Source organism: Lynx canadensis, chromosome D2, assembly GCF_007474595.2.
Source record: "Lynx canadensis isolate LIC74 chromosome D2, mLynCan4.pri.v2, whole genome shotgun sequence".
In the NCBI taxonomy this organism is placed as follows: domain Eukaryota; kingdom Metazoa; phylum Chordata; class Mammalia; order Carnivora; family Felidae; genus Lynx; species Lynx canadensis.
The window spans coordinates 57,154,327-57,177,470 of NC_044313.2; the positions used below are offsets into that span (position 1 = coordinate 57,154,327).

General features: G+C 43.5%; 1 protein-coding gene across 1 annotated transcript in view; it reads right to left on the reverse strand.

Annotated features, from left to right (window-relative positions):
- Window positions 1–1,254: 1,254 nt before the first annotated feature.
- HKDC1 (hexokinase domain containing 1) overlaps window positions 1,255–23,144 on the reverse strand; it is a 48,945-nt gene continuing 27,055 nt past the window's right edge. The window contains 10 exon segments of the mRNA XM_030334164.1: window positions 1,255–2,159; window positions 2,161–2,200; window positions 6,608–6,841; window positions 12,068–12,223; window positions 14,235–14,418; window positions 16,084–16,183; window positions 16,377–16,472; window positions 20,596–20,715; window positions 20,810–20,955; window positions 22,585–22,889. Coding sequence (XP_030190024.1) covers window positions 2,052–2,159; window positions 2,161–2,200; window positions 6,608–6,841; window positions 12,068–12,223; window positions 14,235–14,418; window positions 16,084–16,183; window positions 16,377–16,472; window positions 20,596–20,715; window positions 20,810–20,955; window positions 22,585–22,889 — 1,489 coding nt within the window. The 3' untranslated portion in view covers window positions 1,255–2,051.

Genomic DNA, 23,144 nt, shown 5'->3' on the forward strand with positions numbered 1-23,144 from the left:
TGTGTGGTGAGAGACCAGGTGTGGGAGAATGTGGTGCACAACTGCCTGGATATCTGGGCCAGATCATCCGTCCAGGCAGGAGGGCAAGGGAGAGACACCCAGCAGACTAGGAGAGAAAGGGATGGGGGGCTGGGTGTGTCTTTAACACCGAAAAGGAGAGCTGCGAAAAGATAACAAGGACAGCAAGGTTTGGGGTTAAGACAAAATCTGATAAAGTGAAACATTTCCTGAAGAAGCATAACATCCAAATACAAAGAAATAAATTTAATGAATCCATACAACATCTCTTCCGAGAAGTATAACCTTAAATACAAAAAATAAGTTCACTTTGGTAAATCTAGGTCCCACCCACAGCAGTATCTCTACCTGTGTTCACTGAATGCGTGAAAAAATATTTCCTAGGGAACCTCAACTCCTTCATCTGTCCCCAGCTCCAGCTGGCCTCTCTCTTACCCTCCTTCGGCCTCCTCCATTCTGTCTGTCTGAACATCCTGCTTCAGCAAATGGTGACAGTTATCACTAGGAATTAAGTACATACATCAAAATCAACCTGGATGATCTGGAATATTATTCTTTTCAGTCTGTAGCCCATGATAAAGGCCTCTACTTTTTCCACGGAAAATTTCTTGGAACACTTCATTTTTCAATCACGCCTCCATCTAGTAAGTATTTAGTAAGAACAGCATAGTCCTGGCTTCCCTGCAGCACTACAAAAACGTATCTAACCAAGAGCTTGCAATCTACTAGTCCAGATGAGAAATGCCTACAGGTAACTCTGTGACAAGGTAGAATGTCACAGGTGGCTCAGATTAATGGGGAGAGGGGAGGTAGAGAGAGGAGAGAAAAAAGAGAGGACATCCACTTGGGCAATGGTCAGGGACAGGCCATCTCCACTTAGTTCTGGAGGGTAGAATGCAGACTAGTGGGCCTGTGGGAGGGGCAAGTTCTAGAGAGGTAGAAGTCAGAGTGAAGTCAAAAGGCCCTTCAGTCAGCTTTAGCTGTTCAAAAGCAAGAGCTTTAGGATCATGTGATAAATGCCCAGTCACTGGAAGTATTCATTCAAATGACATTTGGATAATTTACTAAAGATATTGTGGAAGATATTCCATATATTTCCCCCTGTTGGTAAGAAGTTTGGGCTAGAGAGATGCTCTCAGCAACTTCTGACTCTACGTGTGCCTTATTCCACCGGCAGAGCATGAAGTCAGCAAGCAAGCCTCCCAAATGAAACATTAATACCTCATGCAAAGAATCTTGGGAAATCAACATTCTTTATTCATTACTGTATTTCATACACCTAGCAGTCCTTTAAACACTATCAACAGCAGCAACACGAACCACATGTAAAATGAAAACGGGTGCCCCAAATGGCACCCTCCCAACACACACGCATATGGAGAAGCACAATCCTACAGGCTGCTGACATTACTCACTTTAAGCATGAAAAGATTCCTACAGGGCTGCCTGGAAATCAACCTTCTTCATCCTGGAGCTGATACTCCGAAGTCTTTGTTCTCTTTCCATGTTTGAAGTCAACATGACAAGTTAAGGACAAGTTAGATTAGATTTCCAGTTTATTACATGAGACCCTATCCTTCTCAAGTGTGCATCCACAAGTGAGGACCCAATCTACTATAAGCAATGGCTGAAGCATTCCAGTGGGGGACTCGGCCAGCCAGGCCTCACGGGCAGATTGCATGTATGTTTCAAGTCCAACAGCCACAGGACCCAAAGCCATAGAGAACTAGCAGCTTGGGCCTCAACTGAAAAATTTGCTAAAAAGGGATCTCTCAGGGCCCAACTGCTTTGATTTTACAAGTTGGCCCATCTTTGGCCCAAATGTGCCAATGACAGGTATCATTTAATGCCCTTGAAAAAAAAAACACTGAGTAACAAAATGCTAAGAGTACCCGAGAACCCGGGGTTCTCTTCCGGTCATCCAGAATGTGAAGTCAGCTAGAAGCTTGCCTGTTGGTCCCTGACCGACTCATCTGCCAGAGGAAAGGCTGGTCAGTATCCAAGGCATGTGGGGCCCAACCCTGAGGGAGTCCCTATTTCTCCTTCTGTGCCTGCTGTAACCTCTTGGCCACAGCAGTGATCAGAGCAGCTCCCTTTCCACTCCCATCTTCTGACAGCATGAGTGTCACATCACATCGAGGGAGCTAGTTCTTTCACGGTTTCCTGCAATATCCGAGAAAAGCTACAAAAAAGAGAGAGAGAGAAACATCATCAGCACTCACATAAGGGATCAACATATTTGTGAATAATTCCAATCTAGTTTGTTCCTTCCAGCTTGCTTCTCAAGGCTCTAGAACAGCTTCATACACCTCTTCCTAAATAGCTGTTTTAATCTTAACCTTTTGTTGAGCAACTATTAATGCCAGAGGCTACTCTAGGTGTTTTACATACAGAATATACATACAAAGTGTAATAACAGTTTAAAAGCATTTATTAGTATTTTCACAACATTAAAAAAAATTGATGCTCAGAAGTTAAGAAATTTTTCTAAGCTTGTACAACTAGTAAGTTATATTAGGACTTGAACCAGGCCTATCATGTTCTCAACCTCACATTTTTTTTCTTTCTTTTTTTTTTTTTTTTTTTTTTTTTGGTTCAAAAATCCCTAAATGTTTATTTTGAAAAATTTCAAACTTACTATAGAGCTGAAAGAATAGTTTGCTGAATGCCTGAACACCCTCTGCCTACACTCAACAAAGTTATAATTTTATCCTACTTGCTTTATCCATTCACCTATCCATCCTTCCCTCCCTCCATTGATTTTCCCCCAAAGCACATAGTTGGCCTCTCTCAACTATCCTTTGATATATTAAATCCATTTGAGGGGACATCTTGTAAGTTGAATTACCAGGGCAGTCTGTGAGGTCAAAGAATGTTTAACAGAGGCCTGGGCATCTAGGCCCCATGTCCTGTGATCCTGTGTTACCATGAACGGTACAAGTGGTGTTCATCTCTGAGGGCCAGCATGCTAGAGCAGGTTCTGAACCCGACTCCATCACACAGCCAGTGGGTGACTCTGGCCAACCGCTGATGCTCCCTGGGGCCCTACTGGTTATGTAGTAGGAGAAAGTTTGAGGTCTTCTTGAAGGCACAGCAGGGTGGTTAGCTCCCAACTTTCCAGAAGAAAGGAGAAATGGTTTAGTGGTCACAGGTCAATCAAGTCTTTCTTTCTTTCTTTCTCTTCTTTCCTTTCTTTCTTTCTTTCTTTTTTCTTTCTTTCTTTTTTCTTTTCTTTCTTCTTCTTTCATTTCTTTAAGCATACAATTCAGTGTTTCTTAGCGTATTCACAAAGTTATGCAACCAGCACCACTATCTAATTCCAGAACATTTTCATCATCCTAAAAAAGAAACTCCATGCCCATTAATAGTCACTCCCCATTCACACCAACCCCCAGGTGCCCCCCTACTTTCTATCTCTATAGATTTGCTTATTCTGGACATTTCATATAATGGAATCGTATAGTAAGTGGCCTTTTGTGTCTGGCTTCTTTCAATTAACACGATATTTTTCAAGGTTGGTCAGAGTTATAGCATGTGTCAGTACTTCACTCCTTTTTATGAGTACTAGTCCATTGTACAGATACACTACATCTTGTTTATCCACTCATTGCTTGGTGGACATTTGGACTGTTTCCCCCTTTGGTTATCATGAATAGTTCTGCTATGAACATCATCAACAAGTTTTTGTGTGAACATGTTTTCAGTTCTCTTGGATACACCTCGGAATGGAATTGCTGGGTCATATGGTAACTCTATGTCTATCTTTTTCAGTAACTCCCAAACTGTTTCCCACCAGCAATGTATGAGGTCTCCAATTTTGCCATATCCTCATCAACACTTGTTAGTGTCACTCTTTTTTTATTATAGCCATCCTAATGAGTGTGAAATGGTACCTCATGGTTTTGGTTTGCATTTCTCCAGTGACTAACGATACTGAGCATCTTTCCACATGCTTATTTGCCACTTACACATCTTTGGAGAGATGCCTATTTAGATCCTTTGCCCATTTGTTGATGGGGTTATTTGTCTTTTTAATTGTTGAGTTGTAATTGTTCTTTCTATTTTCTAGGCAGAAATCCTACATCAGATATATGATTTGCTAATATTTTCCATCATTCTCTAGGTTGCCTTTCACTCTGTCGTATTCTTTGATGCACAGAAATTTTTAATTTTTATAAAGTCCAGTTTACCTATTTTTTCTTCTGTTACCTATGCTTTTGATGTCATATTTAAGAAATCATTGCTTAATCCAAGGTCACAAAGATTTATACCTATGTTTTCTCTTAAGAGCTTAATAGTTTGATCTCTTAAACTCAGGTCTTTGATCCATTTTAAGTTGATCTTTGTAAATGGGATGAGGTACGAATCCAACCTCATTTTTTTTGCAGGTGGATATCCAGTTGTTCCACCATTTTCTGGAAAAAATATTCTTTTCCCATTAAAAGGTCTTCACCTTCTTGTTTAAAATCCCCTGACCATAAATGTAGGGGTTTATTTCTGAGCTCTCAATTCTAGTCCGATGATCTCTATGTTTATCCTTACGTCAGTACCACATTGTTTTGAGACTGTAGTTTTATTGTAAATTTCAAATAGAGAATTGTGAGTTCTCCAAATTCTAACTAGTCTAAGTTCCTTGCATTTCCGTATGAATTTTAGGATCAACTTGTTGATTTCTGCAAAGAAGTCTCCTGGGATTTTGATCATGATTGTGTCGAATGTGAAGATCAGTTCGTGAAGCAATGCTACCTTAACAATATTAAGTCCATTAACATAGGCTGTCATTCTATTTAGGCCTTCTTTGTTTTATCTCAACAATGTTTTCTACTTCTCAATGTACAAATCTTACATTCCTTTTGTGACATTTATTGCTAATTATTTTATTCTTTTTGATTGTGTTGTAAGTGGAATTGTGTTCTTAATTTCATTTTCAGATTGTTCATTGCTAATGCATAGAAATGCAATTGATTTTGTGTATTGATCTTGCATCCTGAAATCTTGCTGAACTTGTTTAACAGTTCCAATAGTTTTTTGTAGATTATTAAGGGTTTTCTGTATACAAAATCATGTCATCTACAGACAAAGATAGTTTCCTTTTTGCCTTTCCAATATGGATACTTTTTATTTCCTTTTTCTTGATTAGTTGCCCTGGCTAGACTTGCCCTTGATTTTCCCTTTGAAGTCACATATGTTTGGTCTGGTCTGACAAGCCTCTGCTTGAATCACGTCTGGACTGAGAGACAAAAACCATGCAACCATCTGGAGGCAGTGCCAAAGCAGGACAATGTTGAACAGCAGTGACAAGAGTAGGCACCCTTGTCTTGTTTCTGATTATAAGGGCAAAGCATCCAGTCTTTCACCAGTACGTATGAAGTCAATTGTGGGTTTTTCATAGATGCTTCATCAGGTGGAGTCCCTTTAGCTCTAGTTTGTTGAGTGCTTTTATCATGAAAGGTATTGTATTTTATCAAATGCTTTCTCTGCACCTGTTGAAATGATCATGTGGTTTTTGTCCCTTGGTCAAGTCTTGGTTCAAGGGAGAAGAGGCTCGCAGGAACCACATCAAAAGTAAGCGATTGCAAGGGGGGAAACAAGAAAAGATACTAGGCGGTGATTTTGGAGAATTAGTCATCACCATAGGAGGGGCTAAGGATCAGGGGTTACAATAATAGTATGTTCATGTATATATTTCAGTATGATTGGAAACTTTTATAAGCTTGTTAATACTTTTCATTTTCACCAAAACAAAATGTTAAACATTAAATGAAAACAATAGCTTTCATCATTGACCTTTTTGTGATGTGCCATGCACTCTACAGATACTGTTTAACTTAATCCTCGGGGCACCTACGTGGCTCAGTCAGTTAAGCGTCCGACTTTGGCTCAGGTCATGATCTCGTGGTTCATGGGTTTGAGCCCCGAGTCAGACTCTGTGCTGCCAGCTCGGGCCCTGGAGTCTGCTTTGGATTCTGTGTCTCCCTCTCTCTCTGTCCCTCCCTGACTTGCGTCCTCTCTTTCCCTCAAAAATAAGTAAACATCAAAAAATTTTTAACTTAATTCTCACAACCACTTATGAGGTAGGTAAGATTTTTGTTGTCATTTTACAGATTAAGAACTGAGGCTCAAAGAGGGTGAGAAACTGACCCTCAGCCTTCCAGCTTCTAAGTGGTGGAGCCAGGATTCAAACCTACATTTCCTGATGGGGCTCTCAATCCTTCTGTGCACTGCCTCTGAGCTAAGAAAGTTATAACCAGTTCATACTTGGCAAACGCTCTATGCTGTACAAAACACTCAGTTCTCGTCACTTCCCTGTGAGGTCAGGTGAGAATATGTTAGTAATAATGGCTTGTATTTGTGGAGCACTGTGTCAAGTACATGTAGGAACTCAATCCTCATGTGGCCCTATGAGGCAGAGATTATTACTACCTGCCTTTTACTGGTGGAGATCAGGGGGTTCAGAGAGGATGGTGAGTACTCCCACATCCTACCACTAAGACACAGAGCCACAAGGGCTCACACCTTGTCTGCTAGAGCCATGGGGTCCACTTTCAGCTTCAGCACCCTCCCATCCCCACCTCTCTGGGGCACTTACTGAGGGTGCAGCTTGTACAGGGTGCCATCCACACCCACGGTGACCTTCAGGTTCTCAAGCCCCTGGTCTTCCCTCCTCTTCTCCACGATGGCTGCCAGGCCAGCGCCATAGAGCTGGGCTGCCCGCCGGGACACAGCTCCGCACACCTCCTTCACCACAATGCTGTCCTCACACGTGCTGTCCAGGCCAAGCTGCTGCAGGATCCTCCTGACCTGGAGGAGGGCCAGCCGATCGCTGCAGACAAGCAGAGCGGGATGTCAGGACCTGCTTCGGGGGCCCCGGAACCTGCTCCACATGGCTCACAGCCCCCCGTCCCAGATGCCCTAGGCAGAGGGAGGAGAAAATGATCCAAGAAATGGCTAAGTTAGAGCAGAATGCCACAGAAGCTGAGACTCAAGAAAGTCTGCCGCCCCCAGGAAGTCCCATCATCTTTACAAAATAAAGCGTAGCACACAGTTTCTCACACCACGTCTAAACTCTCCCACTGAGCACGCCAGCTCCTGCTGCCCTGCTGTTTGATGAGAAGCTAGCTTTCCTTCTATTTAACTTTTTCTGATTTCCTGCTTTCTCTTCCCAACTAGACTACATGTCCTTGAGGGTAAGACTATATTCTCAGTAGTAGCCAGCATAGGGCTGTGTATATTCAGTGCACAAGTGAAAAAATTAATATACAATGTACCATCAGCACCTTTGTGAGCAGGAATCTGCACGTGGGACCACGAGCATGTATGCACGTGCAAAGCACCCATCGCGGGGACAGGCTGGCCTTGAGTCTAGACCCTGATTCTCTCATGGTGAACTTACAGAGCTCTGACTCCCAAGCTAAACAATGTGAAATTATATCCTTGACTGCCTCAGGGAATACTTAGAGAAGAAGAATGTTATCAAGAGAGAACTGAGAAAAAAAAAAAAAGAGAGAACTGAGAAAGAATCTATACGGCTGTATAGTGGGTTCAGCAGGTAAATGGTGGCACAGCCAGATAAGAGAATCCTTTGTAAACCTTAGAGATGAATTTGCATGAGACTATTTAATGCTATGGCAAGTATTCATGACACATTAAGTGAAAAAATAGATTATAAAATACTATGTGCCATATGATCTTGGTTTTCATGAATGTGCATCCTTGCATAGAAAAAAAAAGCAGAAGAAAATCTATTCGGTTGCTGGTAGGATTACCAGAAGGTTCTTATTTTCTTGCTTTTACTTTTGAGTGAGCAATATGTGTATAGGAAGAAAAAAAGGGGATTTTTTTTTAAGTCTGTAAAAAAATAAAACCTGAAATTCTTTCCACAGTCCCAGCCTTCATAGTTTACCTTGTTCTTTCTGTTTTATTTTTTTTTTAAGTTTATTTATTTATTTTGAGAGAGACAGAAATAGTGTAAGTGGAGGAGGGGCAGAGAGAAAGGAGAGAGAGGGAATCCCAAGCACAGAGCCCAATGTGGGGCTCAAACCCACGAAGCTGTGAGATCATGTCCTGAGCCAAAACCAAGAGTCAGGACGCTTAACCGACTGAGCCACCCAGGTGCCCCCACCTGCTTCTTCTTTCGTCTACATTCCCCCGCTCAATCCTCAGAGCAATCCTTGGAGTTAAGCAGTAGAGTACTTATTTTTTATAAGGAAAGGAATTGTCCAGAAAGGTGAAGCAACTTGCCTCAGGTCACACACCACAAGCAATCTTAAACTCAGACTCTGAGACTATAAGCCTAAGACACTCCCCACAACCCAAGAATCGCTGTTGCATCCATTGGACAACGTGCTTTGAAATGGACCACAGACAGCATAGCACCTACCATTCCCAACTGGTACCAGATTGGATGTGATTTTCTTTTTATACCATGAAGTTTAAAAACAAATAAAATAACTAGAAATAGGAAACCAAAGCATCCAAAGCAGACACCTTTTGTGTGGCAGAAGCAAATATTTCTGGAGGCATATAGGTCCTGCTAACTTACTCTTGTCCAAGAACATCTTCCTTTGTATTCAGGACACACACACACACACACACACACACACACACACACAGCAAAGATAGTCAATGTGCTTATCTCTTGCACATGAGGAAGAAATCATTTTTCCCCACAGCAAAAGAGGATCGCTCTGGTCATCAACAGTGATGACTTTTAACTTGCACTTTTGAATCTAATAGGTTGAAGAGCAGACAAAAAGGGATGCTGGATATCTGCTTATCACAACTTCTGAAACACAAAATTGCTGCTGCTGCTGCTGGTGCTGATTCCACCACCATCTCCTTAGACAGCAAGAACGGCCCTACAACAGTCCATCTGATTTCTCTAAGTACACTGCTTTCACTTCTAAAGAGTTTTCTGTTTTTCCCAAAGTGATTTGTGGCTTGCTGGCATCTGGCCATGCAGACCAGGGAAATTACATGAATGAATGCAAATTGAAAGAAATTCCAAATACAAAGCCTCTTGACAAGAACGGCGCTGGTAGGGAGAAAAAAAAAAAAAAAGCAGTGACATTGACACATTTGTACATAACTGGTGGTGGTGGAAAATGGAACCACCTTTTCAGAAGTGTGTCCACAGGGAAATGCTTCTTTTAACCAGATACTTCTACTCCTGAGGAAATAATTTGTGAGCTGCAAATGATTACACAAAAAGAATAATTATGGTGTTACTCAGAACTGCGGAAATCCATAAATTATAAGCTAGACATCTTATACTAAAGGGAGAGTTTAGTAAATTATAGTATAGCAATCTAATGTAACATTATGCAGCCATTTTAAATGATAATTACACCAAAGACTTGAGATGGGGAAGTCTCTAGAAGTATTCCAGATAAAAATTGCAGGAGTATTAGCATTAACTTCCCATCATTTTACAATCTCAAGTGAAATCACAGATCTTGGCAATAAGCACCAGTGACTACTTACATCATAAAAGACAGACAGTAGTGTCTAGGTGGCTCATTCAGTTAAGCATCCAACTGTTGATTTCGGCTGAGGTCACGATTTCACATCCTGCATTGGGCTTGGTGCTGACCGCATGGAGCCTGCTTGGGATTCTCTCTCTCTCCCTCTCCCTCTCCCCCTCCCCTGTTCCCACTCTCTTTCTCTCAAAATAAGTAAACTTAAAAAAAAATAAAAGTAAACAAAAGAGAGACAACTCAATGCCACTTCTGAAACATTCTTGTCCAAAACTCAACACTGAATCTAACCATGCATCTAGGTCTAACTATGAAATTGTAGAAAATATAAGAGAGAAGAAAATCCTAAATGCTATAACCAGCAAAATCTAGAACACAGGAAACTTCTAGGAAAAATAAGTTTCTTCATCCAATATATTCCAAGGGGAAACAAGAGAAGTTTATATATTAAAAAGATTCTTATATATATCAAATGACCTGTCTGGACCTTGTTTGGATATTGATGCAAACAAATGCACTGTAAAAACCATTATTTTTAGGCAATTTGGAAAATAGAAACATTGGCAGGATATTTTGAGTTTAAGGTTTATCATTAGCTATTTTAAGTGTGGTGATGGTAATGTGGTTATGTTTTTTTTTAAAGAACTAATATTTTATAAACATATTTTAAAATAATTATAGGGGCACCTGGGTGGCTCAGTTGGCTAAGTGTCCAACTTCGGCTCAGGTCATGATCTTGCGGTTCATGAGTTCAAGTCCCCTTGTGTGGCTCTGTGCTGACAGCTCAGAACCTGGATCCTGCTTCAGATTCTGTGTCTAGCTCTCTCTCTATCCCTCCCCCACTCATACCCTGTCTCTCAATAATAGATAAACATTAAAATTTTTTTTAAATAACTCCCATGTTTATAGCAGCACTATCAACAATAGCCAAAGTATGGAAAGAGCTCAAATGTCCCTCAATGGATGAATGAACAAAGAAAATGTGGTATACACACACACACACACACACACACACACACACACACACACAATGGAGTATTACTCGGCAATCAAAAAGAATGAAATCTTGCCATTTGCAACTACATGGATGGAACTGGAGGGTATTATGCTAAGTGAAATTAGTTAGTCAGAGAAAGACAAAAATCATATGACTTCACTCATATGAGGACTTTAAGAGACAAAACAGATGAACATAAGGGAAGAGAAACAAAAAGAATATAAAAACAGGGAGAGGGACAAAACAGAAGAGACTCATAAATAGGGAGAACAAACTGAGGGTTGCTGGAGGGGTTGTGGGAGGGGGGATGGGCTAAATGAGTAAGGGGCATTAAGGAATCTACTCCTGAAATCATTGTTGCACTACATGCTAACTAATTTGGATGTAAATTTTAAAAAATAAAAAATAAAATTAAAAAAGTTTTTAAACAGTTATAGATAAACTCACATAAAATGTGAGATTTGTTTTGGGGTGCCTGGATGGCTCAGTCGGTTAAGCGTCCAGCTTCGGTTCAGGTCATGATCTCGCGGCTCATGGGTTCCAGCCCCACATCGGGACTTTGAGCCTGGAGCCCACTTTGGATTCTGTGTCTCCCCCTCTCTCTGCCTTTCCCCCGCTCACGCTCTGTCTCTCTCTGTCTCTCAAAAATGAATAAACGTTAAAAAAAAATTTTTTTTTAAATGTGAGATTTGTTTCAAATTCATCCAGTTTAGGGGTGGGAAAAGCAGGAATATATCAATGAACCAAGTTTGGTCATGAGTTGATGATTATTGAAGGTGGGGATGCAAACAGTCAGTTCATTTTACCATTCCCTCTATTCTTCTATGTTTAAAACTTTTCAGGGGCATCTGGGTGGCTCAGTCAGTGAGTGTCTGACTTCGGCTCAGAGCATTACCTTGCCATTCACGAGTTTGGGCCCCGCGTGGACTCTGTGCTGACAGCCTGGAGCCTGCTTCCAATTCTGTGTCTCCTTCTCTCCCTGCCCCTCCCCCGCTCGTGCTCTGTCTCTGTCTCTCAAAACTAAATAAATAAATGTTTTTTTTAAAAATGCAAAAAGAACTTTTCATAATAAATCATAAAATAGAAACCAGAATTATAACTGACAATTGTCCTGTACAATCACTGAATAAACAATATACAGAATGATATGTGTAGTATGATTGCAATTATGCAAATATGTTTACACACTTTTAAAAATTTGAAAGGGAACATGTAAAAATCAAAACAGCTATATTTGGTCATGAGCATATAGGTGATTTTTTTTTAAAGAGTTTTCTTTCATATTATGGACACATCATCTTTTTAGGAACAAGAGAGGATCATTTTTCAGCCTAAGCTAAGTCCTGTGTAACAGTTTAGGAACCTCAGGGCCCAGGCACGCAGCTGGCCCTTCAGTTGTGTCCTGTGGTCCTGATGCAGCTGGAGAGACAGAGCAGCTCTAGGAGGAAACCCCTTGCCCAGCCAGGCCCTTACTATTTTTATTTTTAAATCTCAAGCCTGCTGGACCCCAGCATGACAGCAGCACATCCCAATCAGTGACTCTCACACCAATCAGGTGAACCTGCTCACACATCACCTTTCAATCTGGGACAGGAACTTGGTTTCAAAGATGCCCCTGGTCCGGAGACGCTCTGAAATCTGCCCACGGAAAAGGAGACCGTGCTTGGTGAGGTCAATCAGGATCTGCCGCACAATCTCCCCCAGGTACATCCCACTGGTCATTTTCTCATATCTGTTTGGAGAATAGAGATAAGATTGGTAAGAGCAGGAAAATCAGCACTGGTGAGTGGTTCACAAAAGGACCACGGGTCTGGGTATGGAAGGTATGCCCATTGGCATCCAACAACTGCCTGGTTTGGAGTGGTTCGGAGTGGGCTGTAGATCCAGAGAAATGCAATGCAGAAGTCTGCATGATGTGAGAAAGCCAGTCTTTGGAGCCATGTTGACCAGGAAGAAGCCAGGCCCCAGCTCTCCCACATACTAACCGTACGACCTGAGCAAGCACTGTAAGCCATCATCTATAAAACAGGGAGCAAACTCCTGGTCCCACAAGAGTATTGGGAGGCCAGCATCTGGCGCAGAGCAGGCACTGAGCAAAAAGTGAGTCCCTTGCCAGGTCCCAAAGCCCGTTCTCCTTGGCTTTGTATTGTAAATCTGGTCTACTAGATTCCCCTTGGCTTTGTATTTGGAGAAATCTAGAGATTCACTAGAGATTCTCTCCATGAAATAATAAACTGCACACACCCGGGGTTCTTTAAAAATATTGGCTCTCCTCCCCCTTTCTACCAGGCTATGAACTCCATAATGGAAGGAACAAGAGGAAAGGGGGCTCTGTAACCAACAGGCACTGACCAGACACTGCACAGGCATCTGCAACAGTATTAATAACAGTGATGTGGAGCTAGATAGCCACTTCCTGCAGGGTCAAGTGGAAAGCTGAGTATACCTGAGACTTACGTGCTGGACTTGTACTCACTTAACTGCTTGGGACCTCATCAGTCTAAGAAACCAAGACTTAGACAAATAATGGTGACAGCAAGGCAAATTCAAATGTGTTGCCCCCTCAAACTCTCACTCTAAAAATGTCAGCCTCCGGTGGATTCAGACACAAAACTGAGTCAGAAGGAACTTGCCCCTTCAGAAGAGCCATGATACTCAAATGCCCCAACTTGGGATTCAGAGACAAGGTTCCTTCTTTTTGGATCAACCCCTGGTTCAGCTGGGCTGACCACAACTCACCTTCCTCTCAGCTACAGAGACTAGTGCCAAAGGAAGACCAGGACCATTAAGGCTGGTCTTGGCCTTGCCCAAGCATCTTCCTGTACAGTGTTCTCAGCTCCCTAGTTACCAAGGCATCTGTGGCCCAGGTATCTCATTACATGTCCTATCTGTTCAACTTCTCCACGTGGATATCATCATCATGATAAATCTATATTTTCATCTTATTGTATATATTAAGATACTGAGTTTCATTGTGACAAACACCATATGGCCTGATAGTAAAACATTTACAATCTGGTCCTTCACAGAAAAAGTTTGCCAACACCTGCTGCCACGGATGGGCCTGGGTTAATTATCAATTCCTAGCATGTTACCTCTATTCTACCCGCCGCTTTCTCTCTTAATCAAGAAGCTCAATGAGAACACAAGTGAAAATGTACTCTATTTTTTTTTAAAGAATCATTCATTGCTTTCAGCATTTTTAGTATGACTGGTAACTGGAACATACCTCACAAGTGATTGTGACCCATGGTGGGACATGACATCATGACTAAGAACCAGTACTCCCATCCATCACTTGCTGCCCCACCCCCACCCCCAACTGCAACAGAAGTCACCAGAGTGGCAGCCAGCTCTTGAAAGGCTGAGGATGTTGACCCCTAAACTGGATTTACTAGAAGCCCACCCTGAGAGGGCCTACTAAGTCAGCATTCCCCTGCTCTGTGACACTTGGCCCGTGGTGAATGGACTTTGTAACCATCTCTGAATCACTTCCAAAGCCACCACTAGACCTTATGTCACCTTATGGTAATTAGAAAAAGGTACCTCTCCTTTCCACCTGTTGGGAACTTGCCCTGTGTTTTGTTTTTGTTCTAGTAAGACACTTCACTGACCTCTGATGGAGAGTTGTAATAAAAATACAAAGCTGTACTGTCTATGATATGAACATAGTACCCTCCCCCAGAGCTGGTAATGTCGTACACAGCACAACATGCATAAATACACACATCTGCCCTCCTCACCTCTGTTTGCCAGGGTTCAAAGACCCCTCATCCACCTTCTCGTCATATTGCGTCCGGATGTCATCTATGCAGCCATTATCTCCAAACCCTCCCCACTCGGTGTTAATGCACATCTTCCCTTCGTCTCCTTCCACCAGCTCGATGTTCTTCATCTCCTCCATGTAGCACATGTTGCTGCCTGTTCCTAGAAGGAATCATGAAGGGACTTTAGTCTTCAAAAGACATCACCAAGTCCTAAAGAAGCAGAGGAGCACAGTGGATGGGAATTTAGGCTTGGAGTCAGATACGACTGGGTATGAGTTCCAGCTTAACACTCATCACTAGGCGACCATAGACAAGTATCTCATCTTTTAGGGGTCCAATTTCTTCATCTGTAAAAAGGAAATAACACCTGCCTTATAGATTTGTTATAAAGGAAAAAATGAGATGGTGTTCATAAGCTTCCTCCACATAGTAAGCATCCAGGAAAGGGGTCCCTGAGATAACACCATCCTCCTCCTCCTCATCACCGTCATCATCACATCACATCATCATCCTCTTCCTCATCATCACTGTAAGCTATAGGCACACAAAGTGAGCTCCCAAGTAGTCACAGTTAGCAGCCAGAGCTAGAAGGGACCATGAGGAATTATCTAGTCTTAGAAAAGTAAACATTGGCATCCATAGGCCACCTTCTTTCTCCTTTGCTCATGACGTGGTCTCAGAACTATTCTCCGAGCAACAGCCCAGGCAGCGACTATATTCAATCAAGCAAGTCTCACCTCTTTGTCCTCCTAATTCTAGCCTGACCCCTCCCACAGATGAGGAAACTCAAGTCCAGACAGAAGGAGTAACCCGCCCACAGTCACAAAATGGTTAAGAGTTTCTGGGAGATGAAACTCTTGGCTGGCATTGAAGGCATCTCACTCTACCCCCTCTCCTTGTTCTAGCCACTGTTCACATTCAGGGAGTCCAGACAACCAACTGGAACAACTTTCCCGGATTCTGTCATTAGTAACCTGTGCCTGTCACTTGATGCCTATCATCTCCATCTTCATCTGTTTAAACCCCTTCCCTTTGCCAGTTGGAGTCATCCCCTTGAAATCCACCCTTCTGCTTAATCACTGCTGGACTTCTCCCAAAGGTCCCTAAAATACCTATATTATATGCCAGGCCACTCCCTTCTCTTCTCTTATACCTCTCTTCTTCTTTCCAACTCTTCCCCACCCTGTGCACCCTGACAGCCAGAAGAGGTCAGATAACAAAGGAGATGTACATTGGAGCCGCATGAAAATCTAGTTCCTTCAGCCCTAGGCCCACATGATCCAACTATGGTCTCTTTCCACCCAGGATAATTTGCCTCAACGCCCTATATTGAAAATCATTTCTTTCTATGCCATTCTCCTTCCTCAACAAAAGGGCAACATTGGCTTAGGACCCTTAAGGAGAAAGATATTAAGTAAAGATTTAGAAAGTAGGAGATCTGGAATCCTAATCTTAACTTCATCTCTGCCTTGGTCAAAGCTGGCTTTAGACTCGCTATGTAATGGAAAAATGGTCCCCATGTACTTCCCTATGTTAAAAGGAAGCCACCAGGAAGTCCCGGGTGGCTCAGTTGGTTAAGCATCTGACTTTGGTTCAGGTCATGATCTCACAGAGATCTCACAGAGTCCTCATCGGGCTCTGCACTGACAGCTCAGAGCCTGGAGCCTACTTCAGATTGTCTGTCTCCTTCTCTCCTTCTCTCCCCTGCTTATGCTCTCTCTCTCTCAAAAATAAAGAAACATTTAAAAAAATTAAATAAATAAAAGGAAACCACCAAAAGATGAGATGATGAGAGTAGGCTAATGGGACATGCCTGACCACTTACCTGCAATCAGGCCAATCTCACAATTAGGATCTTCATGTCCACAGGTCATCATGGTCCCCACTGTGTCATTCACGATCGCAACTATGTCCAGGTCAAACTCCTACAAAGGAAGCAGCCATATTGTAAGTAGGATGTACAAGCCAAACAGGCTCAGGAGGGCCACATCAGCTCAAGGTGGGGGGGTGGGGGGGAGCAGCAGAGGCTGGAGTCACAGGGCTCGGCATAGGATGGCAGAGTAAAGGGACCAGGGAGAAGGGGCAAGGTGAGACATGAGCCTTAACACCATAACATACATTTCTCCTCTTGATGGCTTCCCTAAGCATGTCCACCACATCTTCCCCTTCACAGTCAGTGGCCTTGAAGCCTTTGGTCCACTCAATGAGTGTTCCCTGAAGGAAAGAAGAAGAAGTTCATTTCAGCAATAATAGTTTGCTGGGACCACTGCACAATCTCAACATCCAATAGATTCGAAGTGCTGTGGTCGGCTACTAGTCCAAACCATGTGCTTTTGACCACTCCATCTCTGCAGCCTATCACGGGGCCCAGAGCATGATGCGCAGACAAGGTCCACTGCCAAGGGGAACAACTGTAGCAGCTTGTATTTATCAGGGGTCAACTCCTGTTCCCTGGCCATGACCTCACAGAACAAAGGCCTGGATCATAGGGATTCTATTTCTAATTTAACCAAGGACCGATTAAGATGTGATTAAAGGGGCACCTGGGTGGCTCAGTGGGTTGAGCGTCGGGCTTCGCCTCAGGTCATGATCTCACAGTTCGTGAGTTCAAGACCCACGTCGGGCTCTGTGCTGACAGCTCAGAGCCTGGGGCCTGCTTCGGATTCTGTGTCCCCCTCTCTCTCCGCCCCACCCCTGCTTGTGCTCTGTCTCTCTGTCTTTCAAAAATGAATAAACATAAAAAAAATTTTTTAAAGATGTGACTAAAGATAAATGCTACAAAATGTCCATCAAAGCATGGTTCCACAGTGAAAAACTAGAGGCATCCTATCATTACAATATACATCTATTATCTTGTACATCGATATAGGAAATGTTAAACAGTCATAAAAAATCATGCTGTAAGAGAACATTGAATGTTAGAGAAAAATGTTCACCATACACTGTAAAGTAAACATATGTTAAACAAATACAGATGCTGAATTATACTAGTATTCTTTTAAAAACCACACACACATGGGGCGCCTGGGAAGCTGGGCTCCCTTGTTCCTTTCCTGGTGGATGTACATAGAACACTAGAGATTCACTAGAGATTTGAAAAAAAAAATTGCTCTTTCTTATTAGTTGCAGTTACAAAAAAATACTATTTTTTAGAAATCTTTCTTTTTTCTCCCCAGCCATCAGTGGATTTGCTCCCAGCTATCAGTTGGTCTCCTCCTGCCTCTTAATTGTGTATCCATGAACTTGTCAGAACTTCCGAGAGGCTGAGAGGCCAAGTGTCCTGGGTCAGGAGGAGCGGCTGTGTCTTGGTGCTCATGGACCATTCAGGACTTTGGACAGCTGCATGTGGCTGCCTTCCCCATCGGTGATTGACTGATTCATTCATTCATTCACTATTTATTTATTTATTTATTTATTTATTTATTTATTTATGAGAGAAAGAGAGTATGAGCAGAGGAGGGGCAGAGAGAGAGGGAGAGAGAGAATCTGAAGCAGGCTCTGCGCTGCCAGAACAGAGCCTGATGTAGGACTCGAACCCGTGAACCGTGAGATCACGACCTAAGCTGAAATCAAGAGTTGGATGCTCAACCAACTGAGCCACCTAGGCACCCCAGTGTTTTAATTTTTAATGGCAGCAGTCATACAGCAATGTGTTGCCTTTGTAGAAAAATTAGAGTGTTACTGATAAGGACAAAGTCCCCCTTAACTTTCCATCCCCCCAATCTGAGAGATAACTGACTTTCCAGGTCAGTTAATACAGATGTCCCACATTCCTTCCCTGAGCAGAATATTCCTCAAATATAATTGCACAGAAATAAAAAATACCTATAGAATAAGTACTATTTTTATCTCCATTTTTCAAATGAGGAAACCAGAGAGGTTAAGTAATTTGCCTAAGGTCACACAGTCAGTAAGTGGAGAAGCCAAGATCCAACGTGGTTCCACACCCATGCTCTTAACTATTGTGCTCTGCTGCCTCCCAGTTAGGTAGGTAATATCTGTGAAGCACTCAGAGCATAGTCCACCACAGAGCAAGCACTGTGTGTGTGCCTGTTAAATAAAAATCAAGTAATTAAGTCCATATGACTGATAGGCTGTAGTTTACTTAGTCATCCTCCATTGCCATTTGAATTATTCCTAATGTTTCGTTATTAAAAAGGAGTGAACATCCTTGTTCATTCCTTCTTGGCACATGTTTGAGAAATAGAATCTTGAGAAATGGGTCTTCCGGCCTTAGCATTCTGGCATTTTTAATTTTAAGAGAGTCAGCCATATTACCAGATAACACAACCTCTTGAACCCCTCTCTCCTCATTCTCTGAATAATTCGGGTGGGAAGGTGCTGCTGACGTGCATGTTTCCACGTTGTTCTCAGAGCCCCGAAGAGCTCTGCCTCAGTTTGATTTTGTACTGACCAATCAGATGAGGCCTGGATGGCTCAACTTTCTCATATGAGAAATGAAATAGGATAGAAAATGGAGTGTAACGCATACAGTAAGAATACTGTTTCTTCATTTTTTGGTTTTAATTATATAGATGTAGGTGTGCTGTGCATTTTAACCAAAATGGTTCAACGACATGGTTCCAGGTCCTGGTCTCCCCAAGGGTGAAGTGTAAGAGCCTGGGCTCTCAGGCCAGTATCACCAGTGTTTATAGATGTGGCAATTTGGACAAGTCACCTACCTCTCTATGCTTCTGATTTTCCTAACCACAACAAGGTGATTAAAAATAGTATGCATACATACAATGAGCTATCACTGAGTTTAAAAAAGGATGGAAATTGTGACACGTGCTACAACATGTATGAATCTCGAGGACATTATAGCTAAGTGGAATAAGCCAGTCACAAACAGACGAATACAGTATGATTCCACTTAGATGGGGTGCCCGAAATAGTCCAGCTCATAGAGACAGGAAGTAGACTAGATGTTAGGAGGGACTGGGGGAGGGGTAACTGGGGAATTATTACTTAATGGGTATAGAGTTTCAGTTTGGGGAGATAAAAAAGTTTGGAAGATGGATAGCGGTGATGGTTTCATGACAACGCGAATGTACTTAATGCCACAGAACCGCACACTTAAAAGTGGTTAAAGTGGTCAATTTTGTGTTATATCTATTTTACTACAATTAAAGAAATGGCACAAAACAAAACAAAAATAGTATGTACATCATGGGGACGTTGAGTGGATTAGATGAAATCTTAACAAATCTTTGGTGTCATTCTTATTATCATTGTCATGAGCTCTCTGGTTGACTTGTGTTGACCAGACTTCTCCCCATAAATTCAAAAGTGGTGCTCTCCTCTCCGCCAGCCCTGTAAGTAAGCCTGTCAGGGAGCACACGTGCTCCCTCTCCATGAGTTGGTGAATGGGGTTTTTGGGTGTTTTTTTTTTTTTAATGTTTATTTATTTTTGAGAGAGAGAGAGAAAGAGAGACAGAGCATGAGCGGGGGAGGGCAGAGAGAGAGGGAGACACAGAATCCGAAGCAGGCTCCAGGCTCCGAGCCGTCAGCACAGAGCCCAACACAGGACTCAAACTTGTGAACCGCAAGATCATGACCTGAGCTGAAGTCAGTCGCTCAACCCACTGAGCCACCCAGGCGCCCCCGGAGAATGGCGTTTTGATCCCAGAATTCCAAGAAAGCCTTGGTGATACACGTTTCTAAATTATTATGAATGATTTATTAAAACTGTTATCCGTGATGTCCTTCATTGTCAACTAAGTAAGTGTTTGTGTGATAAATTCTTTCTCCGATTCTAATATCAGGAAGAAAATACACTTCTGATGCACCGGTAAGCTTTCATTCAACAGATAACACCCTGCAGCCTACCGTGTCTCCCTGTTTACACTGGCCGCCCAGGAGTTCACAGGCATTATTACTACCTAAAAGTTATAACTGGCTTTAACTGGTCATCACCTCTCTCCATCTCTCCATAATATGATTTAACCTCCCATTTAACAGCTCTCTTACGCATGTGCCCCTTTACTGTATACTGCCCTAAATCTCTTGTGAACTTCAATCCAAAAAATAACAGTGGGGCCACGTGGCTGGCTCAGTCAGGAGACCGTGTCACTATTGAGAATAGAAGTTATTTAAAAAAAAAAAAATGAAAAAAATCTTTAAAACAAAAAACAAAAAAATACCAGTGAAAATGGAACATAATGAATAGAAAATATTAGTAGAAAACATAATCAAGTTCTTGATTATGTTTCCCCAGCTGCCCTGAACCTGAGACCCTTAAAACAGGAAATAAATGTTGACTCAGAGGTATGCTGAGGTTCCCTGGTGGAAGAAAGAAGCCCATGGGGCTGTCTGTAAGCCTGAGGGGCTGACTTACCTTGTCAATGCTCGTCTGCCTGCAGGGAAATGAGAATGTGAAGCCCAGGGGCAGCTGGGCTCCCTTGAGGCCCATGTAGTCCAGGAAGTCAGCGATGCACTGCACAATGTGGTCAAACAGCTGCAGGGAAAGAGTGGCAGTCAGGCCAGGCCAGCAGGGACACAGGGTGGCAGGCTGGCCCCTCGGGCACAGAACTCCCCCGCCCGGCGCTCACCTCCTCGCCGGTGCCCTGCATGATCTCCAAGGGGATGGCGAAGATCTTGTTGTACATTCGCACCGACCTCCGTCCACTTCTGATCTTTACCAGGAGGACCCGGAAGTTGGTTCCCCCCAGATCCAGGGCAAGGAACTTGCCTTTCTCTGTGGTGGAGAAAGTTGGAGCTGCCTTCCACCAGCGTCCACAGAACAGGGGCTCACGTGGAGGCATTGAGAGGAAGAGGAGACACCAAAATACAGCCGACTCAGAGCCTTTTCCCTTGGGGCTCTCGAGCCAGAGGAGTGTGGCCGTCACCAAGCACAGCGTCAGAGCACTGGGCAGGCGCTTTGAGGCTGACTGAGGCCGCCTGTTTTTCTTGGTATCTGCTAAAGGCCACACTTGATACTTGTGCTCAAGGAGCCTCTGAGGGTGAATCCAGGCCAGGCTACACTGACTGCAATGAACTCTGGAGGGTGTTTCCATCCTGTCTCTGTGGCCTAGAGGGAGTGTTCATGAAATGATTCTTCCTGCCCCCTCCTCTTCTCATTCCTGGATTCCCACACCTGCACGTGACCAATAAGAAGCCATGTCAAGTCCGACCCCCATTACCATCCAGGGCCAATAGTATCTCTCATTTCTCCTGACGTTGAAGAGCACCAGAGTCTGTTCTGTGTGACCTTGCAACTTGCCCTCTGCCTCTTCTCACTCCGTTCTGGCCACACTGGTCATTCTATTGTTTCCCGAATTTGCCGAAGGCATCACTCCCAGCCAGCTTTCTGACCCCTTATCCTGCTCTATTTTTCTTCATAGCATCTGCTGCTACATGGCCCTTGTTTATTATTTACTAAATGTTCATGGCTTTTGCTTATTGTCCGCCAGCCCAACAGAACGTAAGCTCCACAGGGGTAGGGACTGTGTTTTCCTCCCTGCTCTCTGGCCATGCCTGGACCAGAGCCCGACCTATCGTAGGTACTTAGTGAAATTGTGAAAAGTGAAGGCAGAAGGAGTAAAGAGATCAAAGAATGAACACTTGAACAGTGTCTTTCACTGCTCCTATTTTTTCTCCCCACACAGACTCGAAGGATATTAGCGCTGGAAAAGATCTCTGTTGCTGTGAGACCCAAGGTGCAGATGTGTGGCTTTGAGTATGTCATCTGACCTCTCCGAGTCTCCGAATTGTCAGCAATAAAATGGGAATCATTTTTTCACTACATCACTTACGAAGTGGTTGTGAGGAGGAAATGAGATGAAAGATTCCAAAGAAAATCACAAGATAAAAAACCATTTTACAAAGGTCATTGTTTCCATGTAAGGCTACTGAGGTTCAAAGAGGTGAAGTGACTTGTCTAAAGAACTCACCCCACTGCTTAGTGGCTCCTCTGGGCTGAGCACAGGGAAAGGGTCAGAAAGCAATGAGAGAGAGAGAGAGGAGTAACCAAGCCCCAGGAGAAGAGAGAGAGAGAGAGAGAGAGAGAGAGGTGCAGGCAGAAGACAAGCCAGACAACTCCAAGTGTCCAGATGGCAGCTCCCAGGGACAACACCTGGGTCTTCTGTTCGCCAACAGCGTGGGGTACACTCTGTGTCCTCGACTACATAGACACATACATGTGACCTAACTTAGGTATTCTTCCGTTGCAAATGCCTTGGATCAACCAAGGCAAATAGATTCAGAAGGAGTACCGACCTTCTACCCTACTCCCCCTCCCTCCATTACAGACACAACTCCAAGGCTTTTAAAACAAAACAACCTAACTGGGTTTGAGGAGTTTTGGAGAGCTCTGTGCATGGCCCACCTGTACCATCCGGCATCCCGCAAACGTAGGTGGGCAGCATCTTGACCGTGGCCAGCAGGTGGGTGTCTCTTTTCAGCCCGTACTCGAATTCAGTCCGCATCTTGCCCTGCACAGCCTTAAGTTGCTCTTGAGTCAGCTGGAACAAAGCCAGCACCTTGTCAATCTGCTTCCGTTGGGCCTGCACACGGGAGGCCACCGCTGTCACCATGGCAGCCCCCTTGGTGCTTCCACTCTCCGACAAGAGGAAGCGGACATCACAGTTCGGAACCAGTTTCCTCACCACCTTGTGCAGGCGTTTTGGGTATCTGAAGGCAGGGGTGATGGCAAAATATGTAATAATCATAAAGGCCCATGCCTGGTCAATGGGAAGAGACCCAGGTGTAGCAGTGGAGTGGGGTCCTGGGGAGCCTTGCGGAGCTGGGTTCACCTCTTTAGTTGCCGGATGGTGGGAGGGTAAGGAGATGACTGGGGGGAGGGGCTAGGGCAGCTAGGGTAGCAGAAGGGACACTTGGAGGCTCAAAGAAGTGGCTGTTATTTTTAAGTTTATTGAGAGTGAGAGA